Source organism: Gopherus evgoodei, chromosome 9, assembly GCF_007399415.2.
Source record: "Gopherus evgoodei ecotype Sinaloan lineage chromosome 9, rGopEvg1_v1.p, whole genome shotgun sequence".
NCBI classification, from domain to species: domain Eukaryota; kingdom Metazoa; phylum Chordata; order Testudines; family Testudinidae; genus Gopherus; species Gopherus evgoodei.
In genome coordinates this window covers 12361277-12379410 of record NC_044330.1, presented here as the reverse complement: position 1 = coordinate 12379410, position 18134 = coordinate 12361277, and the positions used below count along the sequence as shown (strand labels likewise).

Sequence of the window (18134 nt, the reverse complement as noted above, 5' to 3'; positions counted from 1 at the left end):
AAACCTTGCATCAAATAGTTTGTTGTGGGTCAATACTAACTATGAAGAATTGTTTGCAATGGGAATGAGGAAAAGTTACAACAGAAATTGCATCATAAAGAATTTAATTTCTAAAAGAACTACAGAGGCACCACTGGAAAAAGTTAGCAATGAGGAGGCGTGCTCTCTCTTGGTTGCTATTAGTGCTGGTCTTTGGGGTGTAGCTTTCCTCCTGGGCTTCTGCATTTGTTTTACGTATTGTTTTCCACTTCCTTCTGGTCAGGACACTTATTATGACTAGGTGAGACAATACAAAGCAGCAGCACAGAATCTGTTCTGCTGCAGGACAAAATGAACCTTTGCTTCAAACATCCAAGAGACAAATGGGGGTAAGTGAAAAAAATTAAGCTGTTCTGGGTGGGGGATGCATTACTTGAAGCTAATTGACAAATAATAAACAGCTGTTGTTCCTAGCTGACCACAATATTAAGAATTCCAACTGAGGAGCAGCCCTGAAATATACCAAGGAAGGAATTGCATGTAGGCCTTTGCTAAAGTCTATTTCTTAGAGGTTATAGGAATGGTAATCCTTTAAACAAGGTTCACTAGGCCTCCATAGTAGAGTTTAAATACATTTTCCCTTTTTTTCCTATTTGCAAAGAACTTCTATATTTTTCCTTCACTGTGTACACTATAAATAATCAGAGTTTATCCTGGTGTTATTATCTTCTTGTATTTAGTGCATATTACAGTAGTTGTATTTGCTCAGCTGTACTGAATCCTATAATGAAGACATGGTGCAAAGGGCATTTTGAAGATGTGCAGTGAATCTCTGTAGCTAATAAAATAAGCAGCTGCTCTGCTGGAAATATCAACGTGAAGCTATAATGCTAGTACAAAGTGGACAGCGTAAGTGATCCTATTTTATAATCCTATAATGTCAATACAGTTTGGTTCTACATGCATGCAGGAAATACAAGATTTGGCGACACAAACTTTTGCCCCAAAGATTTCCTGTCTGCCTGTGTCAGTGTTGTTTTTTTAAGATAGACTCACTCAATTGGTCAGGTTTACTGTGATCTGCATAGATACGGTACAGCCAAGATTTCAGTTATGAGAGCAAAGGGATTCACAAACAAATCTGTGTATATGTGTATGTATTAGCAGCAAATAATCTATTTCAAAAACTTCACCTCTTTAATTTTTCAACAGTATCTGGAAACAATTTAAAACTTTCTCAGATTTATTATTTATTCCATGTTGTTCATCAAATAACTCTGCCAAATCCTTCTCTGTAGATTATTGTGTTGCATTTATTTGATATTCAAAATTTCACCAATATTTGTTAGTTTTGATTGGCCACTAGATTGCATGGTATGTTTCTGATCTCTGCCTGGATTAGCATATTGCTTAGAATCAGATTTCTTGTGTGAATACTAACAGTAACACTTTCAAAATTCACTTTCCATGAATATTTTCCACTATTTGCTCATAATCCATTGTTGCTGCAAATATTCCTGCTAGTAAATGTTTTCACTTGAGCTTTTGTGGAAAGCAGCTACAGGTGAGTGAGCACAATCAGAATTAATTAATATAAGAAACTGAATGGATAGTTCTCAAAAATATTTTGAAGTCTTTGTGCAGCTTTATATAATGAACTAAATTTTGCTCCTATTCACACTGGTGCAATGATAAGAATGGAGTTACTACAGGCTTATGCTGGTGGAACAGAGGGCAGAATTTTCCCCCAGTGTTTACAGTTAACTGCTTTCAAGAGAACCCTAAATGACTTGTATCAGCAGGGTAGCCGTGTTAGTCTGGATCTGTAAAAAGCAACAATGGTGTCAAATTTGCAAATTTGTCCAGGTCAGCCACAAAAATGCTGGCATATTGTGGGGTCATGTGGGTGCCCATAGCGGTGCCACTGGTCTGGAGGTATATATTGTCACCAAACTTGAAATAATTGTGTGTGAGGATAAAGTCGCAGATCTCAGCAACCAGTTGTGCTGTGGCATCATCAGGGATACTGTTCCTGGCAGCTTGTATTCTATCTGTGTGTGGGATGTTTGCGTAGAGAGCCTCCACATCCATGGTGGCTAGGATGGGCAATATACAAAAACCTATAGGAGAACACTTCAACCTCCCTGGACACATAATAGCAGATTTAAAGGTAGCCATCCTGCAGCAAAAAAACTTCAGGACCAGACTCCAAAGAGAAACTGCTGAACTTCGTTCATTTGCAAATTTGACACCATCAGCTCAGGATTAAACAAAGACTGTGAATAGCTAGCCAACTACAAAAGCAGTTTCTCCTCCCTTGGTGTTCACACCACTACTGCTAGAAGAGGGCCTCATCCTCCCTGATTGAACTAACCTCATTATCTCTAGACTGATTCTTGCCTGCATATTTATACCTGCCTCTGGAAATTTCCACCACATGCATCCGACGAAGTGGGTATTCACCCACGAAAGCTTATGCTTCAATACGTCTGTTAGTCTATAAGGTGCCACAGGACTCATTGTCGCTTTTTACTAAATTACTTGTTCAGCAATGTGGCCTAGTGAATACGGCATTCAGGAAACCTAAATTCCGCTGCTGTCTATCACCGCACCTCTCTGTGCCCTGTTTGCCCTCCCATGCTGGTCTGTCTTGTCCATTTACTGTAAGACCTTTGGGGAAGGGAATGTCTCTTACTATGTGCATGGCCAGTGCCTGACCGAATGGATCCCCAGTCTCAGCTGGGTCCTCTTGTTACCGAAATGTCGAGTCCGCCCAGCTGAGAGCCAATGACAGCCAGACAGGGATAAGGAAAGGTTGCTTTATCCTGCAGAAGAAAGGAGAGTTCTGTACCTTGGTACAAAAAAACTTTACTCCATACAAAAAACAAGAATTTTTTATACACACTCACACACATGCTTCGGTTGTGTTAGCATTTGATTGATGGTTAGCAAACCCTGCACTTTTGCAATCTGCTCAGCAAAAACTGGCTTAGGACCAGCTTCAACTGCCTCAAGACTGATAAGGGAAGACAGTTTACAAGTTCAGGCTATTGTGTCCGTGAGATGTCCAATTTTCCCTGATGGTTGCCAGCTATTATAGGGGGTTGCTGCTGACTGTCACACTCTCATAATACCAATAATAATGCTCATTGCAGTTGATGGCAGTTCTACCTAAGGATTGCAGCATCAGACCTCAAACTTTAGCTGTAAACCCACCAATTTCATGGGGGATTAAGAGGTTAAATTGTATTTAACTTGGCAAATCCATGTGTGAAGAGGACGCAGTCTGCCCAGTGCAGCAACCAAAGCTGGCTTTGAACACTTGCTTTACTTTCCATCACACGTCTTCCCTCTGCCACTGAGGCCTCCAATATGCTTCTTGCAGCTTCAGCCCTCAGTGGCAGCCAAGGAAGAGTGTGTAAGCTGGGTGTATGGAAATTATTAATAAAAACAGCAAGAGGGAAAGCAAAGTTTCTATGGTAATTAAAAATGGGATATGGTTATAAGCTTGAGCCAGTGATCTAGACAATTAAACTGTAAGTTAGCACCACCACTAACACACAGATAATAGCTGGTACTGAGAACATGGAGCCTGATTCTGATCTCATTCACACAAGTTTTATACCAAAGTATTTCCACTGACTTCAGTGGAATTACTCCCATTCAATAGATTAGAGTCAAACCCACAGTCTGTATAGAAGATTAAAGGTCAGATTCTGATATCACACACACAGGCATAAACTGGGAGTAACTCCACTGAAGCCAACAGAGTTACAGCTGTATAAATAGGAGTAGAATGAGGCCTTTGTATTTAATCTTTTCCTTTCTTCTATATTTTCAACTGGAGCAAAGAGCTCAGATTTCCACTATTGCAAGTGTCTAGCATGACTTTATTCATGTTCTCTTATGTCCTGCACCTGAACTTTCAACAATCCAGCTGTATTTGTATAGTAAAATAGAGAAATCATGTCAAGCATATAAACTCAGGGTTACAAAAAGTAATTTACCAGCTTGCTAGATGGTATCTATGGAGAAGACTATACAAAAAATAATAATAATAACCATCTGTAAAATAAAGGTACTTTGGAACTCAGCAGGAAACAAAGAAGAACAAACAGAGCAGCCACCTGGAAAAAAAAAACTAGATGTACACAAAAGGATCAAAATAATAATAATATTTTAAACTGCCTTAATCAGAATACACCACATGAGAAGATTTAACTGGTCACCATGAAAATAATAAAGTGGGTTATTAAAGTCAGGAGGGAAATAAGAACAGAAAATATCTTAAAAGGGGAAGAAATGAATCAGATAGTAAAAATAGCATCTGAAATATTAAAAAAAAATCCACCTTCAAAAGCAAAGCAATGGTAATTGTCAAATACTGAATTTGATAATCCTCCATCCCATGTGATTGTCTAATAATCGATTGCAGTTACTTGACAATGCTTTAGTCATTTTCCAAACTTATTTGAAGATAATGCAGTTCCCCCCCAATAAATCATTGAAAAAGCATCATGTTCTTTTATGTCTGAGCTGTAAAGTGTCATTTGCATGATGTCAAACATGCTGACACATGCCATATCACACATTACTGTCTCTCCACCTGACATGTCAAAGCAAGAGATTTTCAAAGGCACATGTCTTTGAACTGAAAATTATGTTTAACAAAGATATTTCAAGAGTTATTTTAGTAAAATATCTCCTCATGTGGCATCCTGCCTCCTAGATTGTCTACACATGAGTTGAGACAGAATGATTATTACTTATATATTGCAAGCTGTGTGCATGGTGCTGCATAGGCAAGTAAGTAAGAACAGGTGGCGTATTCTGTATTCCTTGCCTATCCAAAGCATAGCTATGTAAAGAGTATACGGTTTTTGTCCCAGATCCTTTGCTGGTGTAAACCAGCATAGATTCAGTGGACCTGATTCTCATTTCTATAAAGGCCCTGGCAGTGTGAATGAGCCTGAGTGTCAATGAGAATCAGATCCATTGACTTTAATGGACCAATGCTAATTTACACCAATAGAAATCCAGCCCATTTCCATTGATCCATTAGCACCTCTTCTTCCATTCCTTGTTTCCCTCTTGGGATGTGCAGCTCCACTTTGCATATCTGGAAAGATCTTTGAGATGCAGATAGTTCTATCTATAGTAAAATTCTGATATTGCATCACTGACACGATTGAGGAGTAAATTGCTGCTCTAGTGTGACACTTGATCTGACACTCAGAGACACACTCCAGAGCAGTAGAGATCCTTGCATAGAGTTCTAAATGTGCCTTTATCTTAAATTTTTATCCTAAATATGCAGTTGTTGTAAGAGTATTTAGAAGGTTAGGTATTTTGACTTGTATTAAGAAATGTGTGTTGTCTTGCTGAGGGAAAAAAGCAATGTACTTTGATACACAGCAGAAACTATGCTGCATATATGTGTCTATTCATCTGGTATTTAGAGCTGATGGGGAATTTTTTGATGAAACATTTTTTCCCTTGGAAAATGCTGAATCATCACAATTGAAACTTTTCAAGGGAAAGGGTCAGTTTCAACAATTTTTCAACTCAAACATTTTTTGGAAAAAAAAATTGAAATTGTGAAAGTTTTATTTTGACATTTTTGAAACAAAATATTCCTGTTTTCCAGTTCAAAATGACTTCATTTCAAAAGATAAGCTAATTATACTTGGGTTTTTGAATAAATTAAAATTTTAAATGGTTGAAATCAAACAAAGTATTTTGATTAGCCCAATATTTTTTTTTTATTTTTATTTTGGTGAAACTTTTCATCCTGATTCACGACAGGAAGGAACATTTTTCATTATCTCAAAAATTTTCAAGGAACAGGAAAACCATTTCTTCCCCAGCTCTGCTGGTATTGACTAGTTTGAAGTCTGTGAGGGGATTTAGACTTAACAGCACTTAACATTTTCATACCATAGGATTGCTTTAATACGGTGTGGTGTGATTTTAATTTGCAGAAAACTGTTTCCTACTATACCCAGTAGATGGCAGCACTTCATCCACAACTAACTAAGCGATGAGCTGTAAACAGAAAGTCTAACAATGTAGATGGTTCGCAGGTCAGAAGATAGTTACAGAAAACCCTAGTTTAATGTATTGTGGCATTAGGGTTAGCGGTGTACCAGTGCTAGAGTTGTTCAAAACTCATTCATTAAAATTTGCCCAGTGACAAAACAAAATATGTTTGGAACAAACTGCCCAGTGCTGGAGAAGGAGAAACAGGTGCACTCCATGCTACTTGGAGTGGGTGTGTGCCCTGTGGTCGCACCCAGGCTAGGTAGTGGGCCTTAAAAGACTGGTACATTGAGGCAGTGTGGTTTAGTGCATAGAGCACTAGATTGGAATTCAGGAGACCTGATGTGAATTCCTGGCTCTGCACATGAGCTGTTATGTGATCCATGGGCATCTTTCTTCATCTCTGTTTCCCCTCCCACCTTTCATCTGTCTTTTCCACATAAAATCCAAGTTCTTTGGGATAGGCAGCTGTCTCTACCTATGTGTTTGTACAGTGCCTAATACAATTGGGTCTTGATCCTGATTTGGGCCCATGGGTGCCACTGAAATCCAACTAAATAACAACAACAGTACCAACTCCAAAAGAAAGATACTATAAGAATAGCTAGTAGGTAGGAGAAAGCTGACGGTGATGGGGTTGCTTACCTGGAAGATCTGAAATTACATATCTCTGAAGGACTAGGCTGGAGAGTAAAAAGGACTTCATGCAGATGGGCTATATACAATAATAGTTGATATTGCCTAGTCACTGTACAGAGCTGCACAAAGGAAGCCATTTGCTATGCACAGCAAGAAGTTGTATTGATCCTACAGAACCCAGGAGTATATGTGAAAAGCCTACGACAGGGCAAGGTAGGAAATGGTCCAGGAAGGAGCAAGGGATCTACATAATCAGGCCTTCGCTGCTCATGAAAGCGACCCTGGACTAGAGCCCAGAGCAGAGGGAAGGCCTGAGTTCCCCTTCTGACCCACTGAGGAAATACCCTCACATGAGGCGTAAGGACTATCAAAATTCCCTGATGCCAGGGGCAAGGATTAGTGAGTCCAGAGTCGGGCTGAGGACCCAATGTGAGGTCGGTGGACTATTTGGTGGACTCTTGGTTTACCCAGGAAGGGATGGGACTATTTATGACCTGATCTGAGGGACATGTCACAAGAAGTTGTGGGCTACTGAATTGCAATTTGACAGAAACAACTGAGGGGAAGGCCCTGCAACACCCTGCCTGGCCACAAGAGGGAGAACCAGTGATGAGTCACACTCTTACAGCCCAAAAATCATGTCTTCTCAAATGCTAAATATTGATTTCTTTAAAAGATCATAAAGATAATTGTTAACATTAAATAAAAGGACACATACTAAGATGTGTGCATACTCAATGGGCCAGCACACTTCCTTAGAGCTCAGACTGGTACAGAAAATATAGCACGTAATGCATATACCTTGATGAATGTTACTAATATAATGTCTAGATCCTACAGTAACAGATGCTCTGTGAATTAGAATAGAAGAGCTGCATAGAGAAGTAGAGCAGAATGGATTGAACACTATTAGCTGAACCGATTACCTTGCCAATGTTTTTTATTAAAAACCTTATTTGACTAAATGTTTTTGAGTATGTTGCCAGCTAAATAACTGGCAAAGTATTTGGCAAATACATAATATGGCAAACACCAGAAAAAATGATTGAATAAATATATATGCTACTGGTAGGTTGGTTGGTTTTTAAGGATTTGGCTCGGATGGATGGAATGATCAAAATACATAGACTGGCTTTGTCTACATTTCTGTCTGCCCAAAAAGCTGAAACTGCTCCAGATAATAAAAATTACTGTAGGTAAACAAAACATTTATCACTTTCCTGGAAATGTTCATACTGCAAAGATTATTTTTAATGATTCTGAAGTTGAACTGATGTTCAATCAGCCTCTTTAAGTTACCTAGTTCCATTACTGCACCAGAGGATGTTGTGAAGGCCCAGACTATAAAAGAGTTCAAAAAAAGAACTGGATAAGTTCATGGAGGATTGGTCCATCAATGGCTATTAGCCAGGATGGGCAGCGATGCAAAACTATGCTCTGAAGTGTCCCTAGCCTCTGTTTGCCAGAAGCTGGGATTGGGTGATGGGGGAATGAATCACTTGATCATTACCTGTTCTGTTCATTCCTTCTGAAGCACCTGGCATTAGCCACTGTCAGAAGACAGGTTACTGGGCTAGATGGCCAGTATATCTGTTCTTATGTATTCTGACCTTATCTTTCAGAGGGCACTGCCTTCATTAGTATGTTTGCAGGCAGGAGTTGTAAAAGAGTTGTATAAGAACAAACAGTCACTGATCTCAGTTACCTGAGCACTTTGATTCCCCCATAAAACACTGGTCTGAGCACTTTACACCATGACCAAGGTTAATGCACTTGGTAACCCATCTCTATTGATAGTACCCTTGACCTGCTTTTTTCAGTCTACTTAAGTCCCTGAGTTTCAGGCACCTTAGGGCTTATCTGAACAGTGAGCACAGCAAGCCACATGTGAATCTACAGCACAGTGAAAGTCCCAAAGTGTGGCTTAGTGTACTGTGCTTTCAAGCAGTTGTGCAATGTGTCATTATTACGGCCCTACCAAATTCATGGCCATGAAAAACACATCATGGACCGTGAAATCTGGTCTTTTGTGTGTTTTTACTCTATACTCTACAGATTTCACAGGGATGGCCAGTTTTTCTCAAATTGGGGGTTTGGACCCAAAAGGGAATTGCGGGGGGGTCACAAGGTTATTTTAGGGGAGTTGTGGTATTGCCATCCTTACTTCTGCACTGCCTTCAGAGCTGGGGGGCTGGAGAACAGTGGCTGTTGGCCCGGCATCCAGTCTGAAGGCAGCGTTCCACCAGCAGCAGTGCAGAAGTAAGGGTAGCAATAGCATACCATGCGACTCTTACTTCTGCCCTACTGACTTCAGAGCTGGGCAGCCGGAGAGCAGTGGCTGCTGACTGACGGCCTTGCTCTGCAAGCAGCAGTGCAGAAGTGAGGATGACAATACCATACCATGACATCCTTAATTCTGCACTGCTGCTGGCTGTAGCTCTGCCTTCAGAGCTGGACTCCCAGCCAGCAGCTGCCGCTTTCCAGCTGCCCAGCTCTGAAGGCAGCACTGCCAGCACCAGTGAAGAAGCAAGGGTAGTAATACTGCAATCCCCCTCCTACAATAACCTTGCGATTCCCCCGCCCACCCACCCACACATACAACACCTTTTTGGGTCAGGACCCCTACAATTATAACATAGCGAAATTTCAAATTTAAATAGCTGAAATCATTACATTTATAATTTTTAAAATCCTATAACCATGCAATTGACCAAAATGGACCGTTAATTTGGTAGGGCTCTAGTTATAGCCAACTCTGAACCAATGGGACATCAAGTGATGGCAGTAGAGTGCTAGAGATGTAACTCCACTGCTTCATCCCAGTGAATGTGAGAGGAATCTACCCCCAAGTATGTGAGATGAGAATCAGTCACAATAGTAAGACTCCCATTGACTTCATAGGGAGCAGAATCAGTCCCCTACAGACCCATCTTTTGGAGGAGATATTAAACTATCAAATATTTATTGACTATGTCCAAGCTCACCTGACCTACTGCCTTCACTGTATCCTGTCTTCTCCATTCAGTTCCAGATGCCTGGAATAGTCTGTCTTCTAATATAGAGAGACAAGGTAGGTGATCTTTTATTGGACCAACTTTTCATGGTGAAAGAGACATGCTTTCAAGCCACACAGAGCTCATCTAACATGTCTTGTAATATCGCAGTCACATCCTTTCTTCACTCAAATCTCTGCTTCAAATTCACTTCTGCTGTGATAATCCACCAAGGGAAAAGGGAGAAAGTTATTTTTAAAGCGTAACTGTTTTGAGATTGGATCTTATTGGTCCACCACTTTGTGTCTGATCAGTATAGTTTGTTTAACTTAGGCCCCATCCAGCAAATTTCTTAAGCACCTGCTTAACTTCATGCACCTGAGTAGTCATAAGTGTAGCCAGTGCATAAAGGTAAGCAGGTGCTCATATGTTTTGCTGGATCATGGATTTAGACTGAAAGCGCTATGGCTCAGAGACCTTGTCTTCCTCATTTATTTAGTGTGCACATAGTCATCTAGCCAAGTGATGGCATCTTCAGTGGCATGATGCAGTTCTTCTAGGCCACTGCTGAACCTAGTCAGCAGGCATTCCTTGAGAATGTACATCATCATCTGTGTTGTGCCATAGCTGTACAAAGGGCTGTCACGAAGACTTCAGCGATACTGGTTAGCTGCACAGAGACCTTGCCCAATCCAAAAGCTATTCAACAGGGACCATTGGCAACGGGGCAGGTCAAAACCAGGTGGGCAAATTGTGGGGTTGGTGATGAGAGACTGGTTGGGGTTTATAACAGAGATCCATTCCTCTCGCCAGAGTGTTTTCACCCGAATATCCTGGCGTGGCGGATGAGACAACATGGGCAACATGACAGCAAACATGCAGCTGATGGTTTAAAAAAGTCATTGTGCAGCGGCAGGCTTGAGTTGGCTCATACTTTCTCCAGTAACTTGCCAGTGGCAACCTCTATCTGATATGAGGAGGAGCAACATTGCTCAGAACTGGAAGCCATGGGAGTGAAGTCGGACTCAGGGTGCTGGAGGTGATACGCATGGCAGCATGTAACTGCGTATCCACCAGTTTGGTGTGTGATGATCAACCCCAAATTGGTGCACAGTACACCACCACCAAATACGAGGTGGCAAGAGCTGGCATCCGCAAAGTTGGAGCACCAGCACCCCATGACGAACCTGCCAGTTTTCTAAGAAGATTATTGTACATCTTAACTTTAGCTGCTGTCTTCTTCAGGTAGGCATGGTAACTCAGTGTGCGGGCTAAGGTCACACCTAGATAGACTGGTTCTACTTCATGCTTCACCTTCTGACCATTCTGATAAACATTCAGTTCTCGGGTCGTGCTAGCCTGATGAAGATGGAACAAACTGGAGACTGTTTTTATGATGCTTGGCTGGAGGTGCCAAGTCTTACAGTAGTTAGCCAACTTTGTCATGTCCCAGTTTAAGGTGGCATCAAGCTTGTGAAACAGCCAGGCCTGGGTACCGCAACAGATGTCGTCTGCGTAAATGAACTTTCGTGACTCCGTTGTTAGCAAGTCATTGATGTAAAGGTTGAACAGGGTTGGTGAAAGCACAGAGCCCTGGGGTAAACCATTGCTCTGTCTTTCCAAGCACTTGTCTTCTCCCTCATATGGACTCTGAACTGCCTATCGCAGAGGAACAGTTCAGCGGTGCCTGTGACCCAATATAATACCTTCATGAGCAGGCCAGTGTGCCAGCCATATTGTACGCTGCTGTTAGATCGATAAGAACAGCGCCAGTTTTTAAGTTTCTCTGGAAGCCATTTTCAACAAATGTAGTCAGTGCGAGTACTTGATTGCATGTGCTATGGTCTCGGCGAAAGCCAGCTTGGCCAGGGCTCAAAATTCTCTCCAGGCTGGGTAATAGGTGCTGTAGGACCAAGTGCTCCAGTGCCTTGAAGCACACCGACAATAATGATATGGGATGATAGGTTGATGCTTGACTTGTCTTCCTTAATGAATTGTGTAGTGATAAACAACTTTCAGTGCTTAATGAAAAAATAACAATAATGATAATAGTAACACCGAGAACCAAAGGCAACTTCTACAAGTCAGAACATTTTACAAGGGGAAGAATCAGGGATAAACCTGATGCTTTGATCAACACTCCGTCAGTCAAAACTGACTCTAATAAGAAGTGGTCAGCATTTTGTATGTGGAAAGTTTTCCCCACAGAAATAGATAATTTTGTCAAAACCAAATTTCTTGGCAGCAAAATTAGAGAGACAGGGTAGATGAAGTAATATCTTTTATTGGCCCAACTTCTGTTGATGAGAGAGACAAACTTTCAAGCTCACACAGAGCTCTGTTGTCAGAGGTGTTGTTGTCAGAGGTGTGTTGTCAGATGCTACCGGTGTGGTGCTCTGCTCTCTCTCTGTTGGTATCACTCGGCTGCGTGCATGTGTTCCCTCTGTGTGCTGCCCCAGCTCTGCGCAGATAGCTGACACAGCAGACCCGAAGAGAACCCCCAATGACCACAGAGTCTAGTAAGGTACGAAGGCACGTCGGCCAGGTTTATTGCCGTATGGACACAATTGCAGTTCCCTCCAGATTGTTACTCTACAGGGCATACTACGAGAAAGTGTCCCCAGTCAATGGACTCCGCTCAGTCAGTGGCGGGACTTTCCATTACCCCCTCGGCCGGACAAAGACATCCCCCCAGGGATACATTTTTATACACAGGTACAAACGCAGTAAGGTACAACCCCTCTACGTAGTAAGGTGCCGCCTCTCACCTTGTACATGTTGGTTCGATCAAAACAACTCTATCCATCATTTTACCCTTTTGCCCCTGTCATTGGGATGGGTCGGCCTGTTCCTTGTTATCTGTATGGAATGTGCAAGTATGTGAATGTTCTGATCTCTAGTGTTCAGTACCTTTTAGGTACGTATCTTCTTGTAGCATCAGCCCTTTCCTTGCCAGCTTCTGTGAGCAGGGCCTGCCTCTGGCTCACAGCTTCACTTTGCTTTATGTTAGCAAAGTCTTGACCATTACTTTAGTTCAGGCCTCAGGCCCCATACTGGGCCTTTATCAGGGCCGTCACTTACTACAAGCTCTTCTTCAGGGACTGACACAACTACAATAACATTGGCAGAAACATGTCAGTTCTGATGGAAAATTTCAGTTTTCCCATGGGAAATTTCTAAATGAACATTTCTGTTTCAAATCAACATTTTGAAATGAAACCTTTTGTTCCATTTTTATTTCAAACATTGTTTTATTTGAGCCCCGGGTTGTTTTGTTTCATAATGTTGGTTTGAAATAAAAATCATTTGAATTGATTCAAAATGTCCCATGGGAAAACTAATATTTTTCCACAGAAAGTTTTCAAATAAAGGCTTTTTGAACAAAAGTTTCTTGGGGTGAAAAATTTTAGTTTTCTGACCAGTTCTAGTTCTGATGTAAAGACTCTGTCTAGGACATTGCTGAGTGCTTAACAAATGCCATGGGGACCTATAGAATGCCTATGTTATGATCTAATGCGTTTTACCAAAAATGTGAGGTTCTGTGTGCAAATATTAGCCAAGGGTGGGGGCAGGGAATAGACAGATGTCTCAGTTGTTCTTCAGTCTCAGCTTCCCTTCAGGCAAAAGCCTCCCTGGCTGTTATGAACATAGAAAAAAAAATCAAAGCATAGTGAGTGTAAAGAATGAAGAGACTTCTGCCTGAGGTTGCAGAGAGCCTGAAACTCTGAGGGGTGAACAGGTTCATCCATCTGAATGGCTGCTAACTCAGATCCCAATGATATTTTAAATGCATTGCCAACTATTTCACTTTTCATTGAAAGGTAAGAAAGGAGCGGGGAAGTATCATTGTTGCCCCTTTGCTAACTCAGTGGCTAGTCAAAGTGCAGGATCTTGAGGGGCTGTTCCAGTTGGGAGTGAAAACCAATGATAGAGTCGGGTAGTCTCTGTGCTACAAAGTCCTGCTTCTCTGAACTCAGCAGGAACCAAAAACACCAAAAACAAAAGGAGCAGTGTCTTGCTGATAGGCTTCTCTCAGCCTGGCCCCAGAACCCAGAATCTCTCTCTAGGTTTCTTTCAGGGTCACGCAGGCTGCTGCTTTGCTTTCTCGCTCTGCCCCGAATCTCTCACCGTTTTTTGTGTGCGCACCAACCCTCCATCCATTCGGTGCTAGTTTTGGGAAGATTCCATTAGGCCTTGTTTGAAGTAAGGCCCCTTTACAGTTCCTCATAGCAAACTTGAGTGAAGACACATCCACACCCATCAGTTTCCACTCAGCCCATAACAAGGTTTAACCCAGCTCATAACAATGCTATGAAGATTGACACTAATGGTTCCCTAAGTGAGGGGAAAGAAAGTAGAAAACATATAACTGAAGATGTGTAGGCCTTTAACAACACTTGGTAGAGTTACATTGGATGGGAGTATCATTTGACTGAATTGGAGGGTCAGCCTTCCACAGTTTGGGCAACGCTGATCTAATTAATCTCTTTGCATCGTGTCTTGCGACAGCTCGATGATGGAAAGTCATGTATAAAATCAAATTCTAGCCTGACTTTTACTCTAGAGCTTTCCCAAAGAGCAAGCGAAGGTCTAACTGAAACATCTGACCCTCTTCTCTCCACCACCCCACACACCATATTACTTTGGGAGAGATTCAGGGTTAATTAAACTTTCCTTCCTGTTCTTCATCCATTGTCCTGCAACGACCCTTTGAACAAATGTCATTTTGAAAAACAAATATCTTTAGCGTTGAAAGCTTTGCTTTGGCTAGGGCTAGGCAAATACTTCAAAAAATTACTACAAGTATTAACTCAAGGTGAAATTCATCCCAAGGTAAAACTTAGGTACAATTTAAATCCTAATTTGCACCTACTTAGGTTGATCCTCTATAAAGGAGTGAATTTCATCCTAAATGTTGTTCAGCAGATTGATGCTAATAATAGTTTTGCCCCTTTTGTGATAACTTTCCAAACGCATTCACCTGGTGGCTTCACTAGCATAGCTACTTGAAAGAAAGCCACATTTAAGCTTGTGCTCATGACTAATTGTGAAACGTGAATCTTAACCAACTAAAAACCTCACTTTTCCTTGAAAATACTTTACAGCTGCTATTGCTTTGTAACTTGTACTTGTACTTGTGTAACACCCTAGCTATAACTGAAAGCAATTAGAGAAAAATATCCCTTTTTTTATTTTTCACTTTATTTACTTTGGGTAAAATTTTCAAGAGCTCCTGAGTGGCATAGAAGTCTAAGGGTTGGTCTACACTGAAAACTTCTATCAGCAGGGCTATGTCTCTCAGGGATGTGAACAATCCACACCCCAGAGGGACTTCACTATGCCACCCTAGCCCCCAGTGTAGACAGAGCTAAGTCAATGGAAGAATTGTTCCATCAGCCCAGCTAGTGCCTCTCGGGAAGGTGGGTTAACTACTGAAATGGCTGTGCCATTAAAAAAAATTATAAATATGTGGAGATATACCTATCTCATAGAACTGGAAGGGACCCTGAAAGGTCATTGATTCCAGCCCCTCCTGCCTTCACTAGCAGGACCAAGTACTGATTTTTGCCCCAGATCCCTAAGTGGCCCCTTCAAGGGTTGAACTCACAATCTTGGGTTTAGCAGGCTGCTGCTCAAACTATCCTTGAACTATCCTTCCACCCCATAGCATTTGAAGTGGAGATATACCCTAAATCTCACTGATTTTCAGTGATTTCAGTTCCTAGGTCCTTACAACACTTTTGAAACCATCACCCTTTGTGCATATGACTGCATTTTGAGTATAGTCATTTTCACCCCATGTCACACCAACTCAGGTTCTCTTCACACTGCAGCAGGGAGTAATTTAAAAATAGGAGAATCTCACCAAAAAAACCACAAAGGATTGGAGGCAGACATAGTATGAGACACTGTTTTTAATTAGAACTCACTGAAATATTTTCCATCAATGGTTTTTTTTGGGGGGGGGAGGCAGTGTTTGTTTATTTTTAATAGACACTGGATTTTCAGCTAAACTGAAACTTAAGAACAAATTGCAATTGTTTTCTTAAAAATTGAAAACTAAAATTTTGGGGTAAGCTGAAAACCTAACACATATAACACTTTCAGGTTTTTTGATTTTTATAATGAAAACCGAAAACATATTGAAGAAAAACTTTGACAAAAGAGGGGGGAAAAAATGGTTTTGGCTACATTTTTCATGGGAGAGAAAAAATAATTTCCTGACCAACTTTATTTTTAACTAATTTTTTTTTAGGCTGGCTGTAGTTTAAGTTCCTGGTATTCCTTTAAGCTCCTTGAGAGCATTCTCAGAAGAAAACTAATTTCAAGCATTATGCTTATTCAAAAGGGAACAGAAAGAACATCCTTGGCCAAGTCTTCAAAAGTGCTCAGCCCCTACAAACAGGCTTTTGCAGGGTTTTTTTTAAAGTACTTAGTTGCTATTTAGCCAGCAAAATAAGTAGTTAAATTTTCAAAAGAGCTCAGTATGGTGGGTGTTGCGGTCATCTAAAATCTGCCCCTAATTGTGCATGCTGGAAATCTGCCCTGAGCTCTTAAAAATATGCCCTATGAGATTTATGTGACCAGTCATAACTAAGCAAACTCAACTTGAATTTCAAATGTTAAGGACCAATATATAAATTAAATTCATGACAAAGTTCATTGAACAATTTCAAGCAGTGAATAAGTTCAAGCAAAATGACCTGTCTGTGGACTCCATGAACAGAGGCAAGATTATTCATTATAAATTATGTGCACATCTCTAGCTTTTACCCTCTATCTCCAACATGAAATGCTCTGAGAATAGTTGAAGTCCCGCCTAATGCAAGGGCTTAAATGTCTTAGGCTTGTGTTTGTTTTGTAGACATAGTTGCTTTCAGTTTCGCTGAATCCGTACTGAACATGCATTAAGTGCTTTGTAGAGTACAATTAAAATAATGAGAAACTGGAGGTTAGATATGGCGAACTGCATATCACAGAGAAAATCTTCTTGACAATATGCCAGTATTTGAGCAAAAATGCTCAAGTCCTCCTTTGGTGAGAGACCTTTCATCTTTCCCCAGAAGTCTGTCTGCAGACCTACAATTCTCCCCATACACATGGGAGACTTACAATTTTTCTAACTCATAAAATGCCTGGATTTTGGTTCCCTCCCTGCTAAACTATATACAATTGTTTCCATTATTTCACGGGATATTTTATCAGGCCCAGTGCCTTCCTTGCTTTTAAAAAATTCCTAACAGCTGTCTATTGTTTGAGTAGAAATGAGAAGGAATCAAGCCCCCCCAGATAAGAACACAACCAAATCCTAATCCACATTTGCTTGTTGTGCCACAGGTTCATTGCTAGTCGAGAGAAATAAGCAAATTATGTCCTGATAGGCGTGATGATTGACAATAGCTTTAGCAAGATCCTCTTCCTCGTTCTGTGCTCATGAGCAAACGGTATTTTCTCACACTGCTACCACAAAGGTTGGGGTCATCTGAGGATCTCATTAGCCATCCTTCAATTAGAAGGAAGAGGGGGATGAGGCTAGACTCTGGAATGTACTAATCCTGGCTGGTCTGACAGAACCCAAGTCTGTTGCCCTGTTCTTTTCTCCCAGGTATTTGCCTGAGGAGCGTGTGTGACATTGAGTACCTTAGGAGAGGCAGTATTTCTGTTCACTCACAAGATGTCAGACGTTTTTAAAACATGTCCAAATACCCAGCGAAAAGAGAGCTGTGAGAACTGTGTCCCTAGTTACCCAATTTCATGCACAAATGGTGGTTTGTGATCCCAAACCTTGTAATTAAACACGTAATGTGAAAGGCCACTTTTTGAGGAAAAAACAAACAAACGAAAAAACAGCAGTGTTTCTCAGAGCACATGAGATTAAATTTCACATGCTAGCAAAGGGCTGTGTGTTGATAGCATATGAAATCTCATCCTCGATTGTCTTGTGTGTACTGCAGCTAACAGCTGCATGTTTGAAGGCTGTCAGACTGCACCTAGCCACACTTTCGATTTGTTTTCACAGGTAGGAGAAGGTAAGCAGAGATGCTGGTCTTATAGTTAAGGCAGACTAGGTTATAGACCTCCTGTGTGACCTTGAGCTGGCTAGTTCCCCATGTGTGAAAAAAGCCACGTGGTCAGGGGCGGCTCTATGTATTTTGCCACACCAAGCATGGCGCCCTCACGGCGACTGGCAGGCCGCACCCCCGCAGCTTGCCACCCTAGCATGCACTTGGTGCGCTGGTGCCTGGAGCCGCCCCTGCATATAGTGCCCAGGAACCCTGAAACAAGAGACTTGGGCTGCGAGGTAGAGTCCTGTTAAACAACTATTCATTATTAGGGTAAGACCATACGCCAGCTAATATCAGTACTAGGCACTGTACAAACACATAGTAAGACAGTCTGTTCCCCAAAGACTTTACAGTCTAACCAGACATACAGGTTGGAAGAAAGGAAGAGTTTCATGCTGTTATCCATTCACAGTAAAGG

General features: G+C 41.3%; 1 protein-coding gene across 2 annotated transcripts in view; it reads left to right on the top strand.

The window, feature by feature from the left end:
• The first annotated feature begins 298 nt into the window (after positions 1–298).
• KCNMB2 (potassium calcium-activated channel subfamily M regulatory beta subunit 2) overlaps positions 299–18134 on the top strand; it is a 273073-nt gene continuing 255237 nt past the window's right edge. For both annotated transcript variants that reach the window (XM_030576316.1, XM_030576314.1), the window contains exon 1: positions 299–368. In XM_030576316.1, the coding sequence (XP_030432176.1) occupies positions 331–368 (38 nt within the window). In that variant the 5' untranslated portion in view covers positions 299–330. The remainder of the gene's footprint in view (positions 369–18134) is intronic.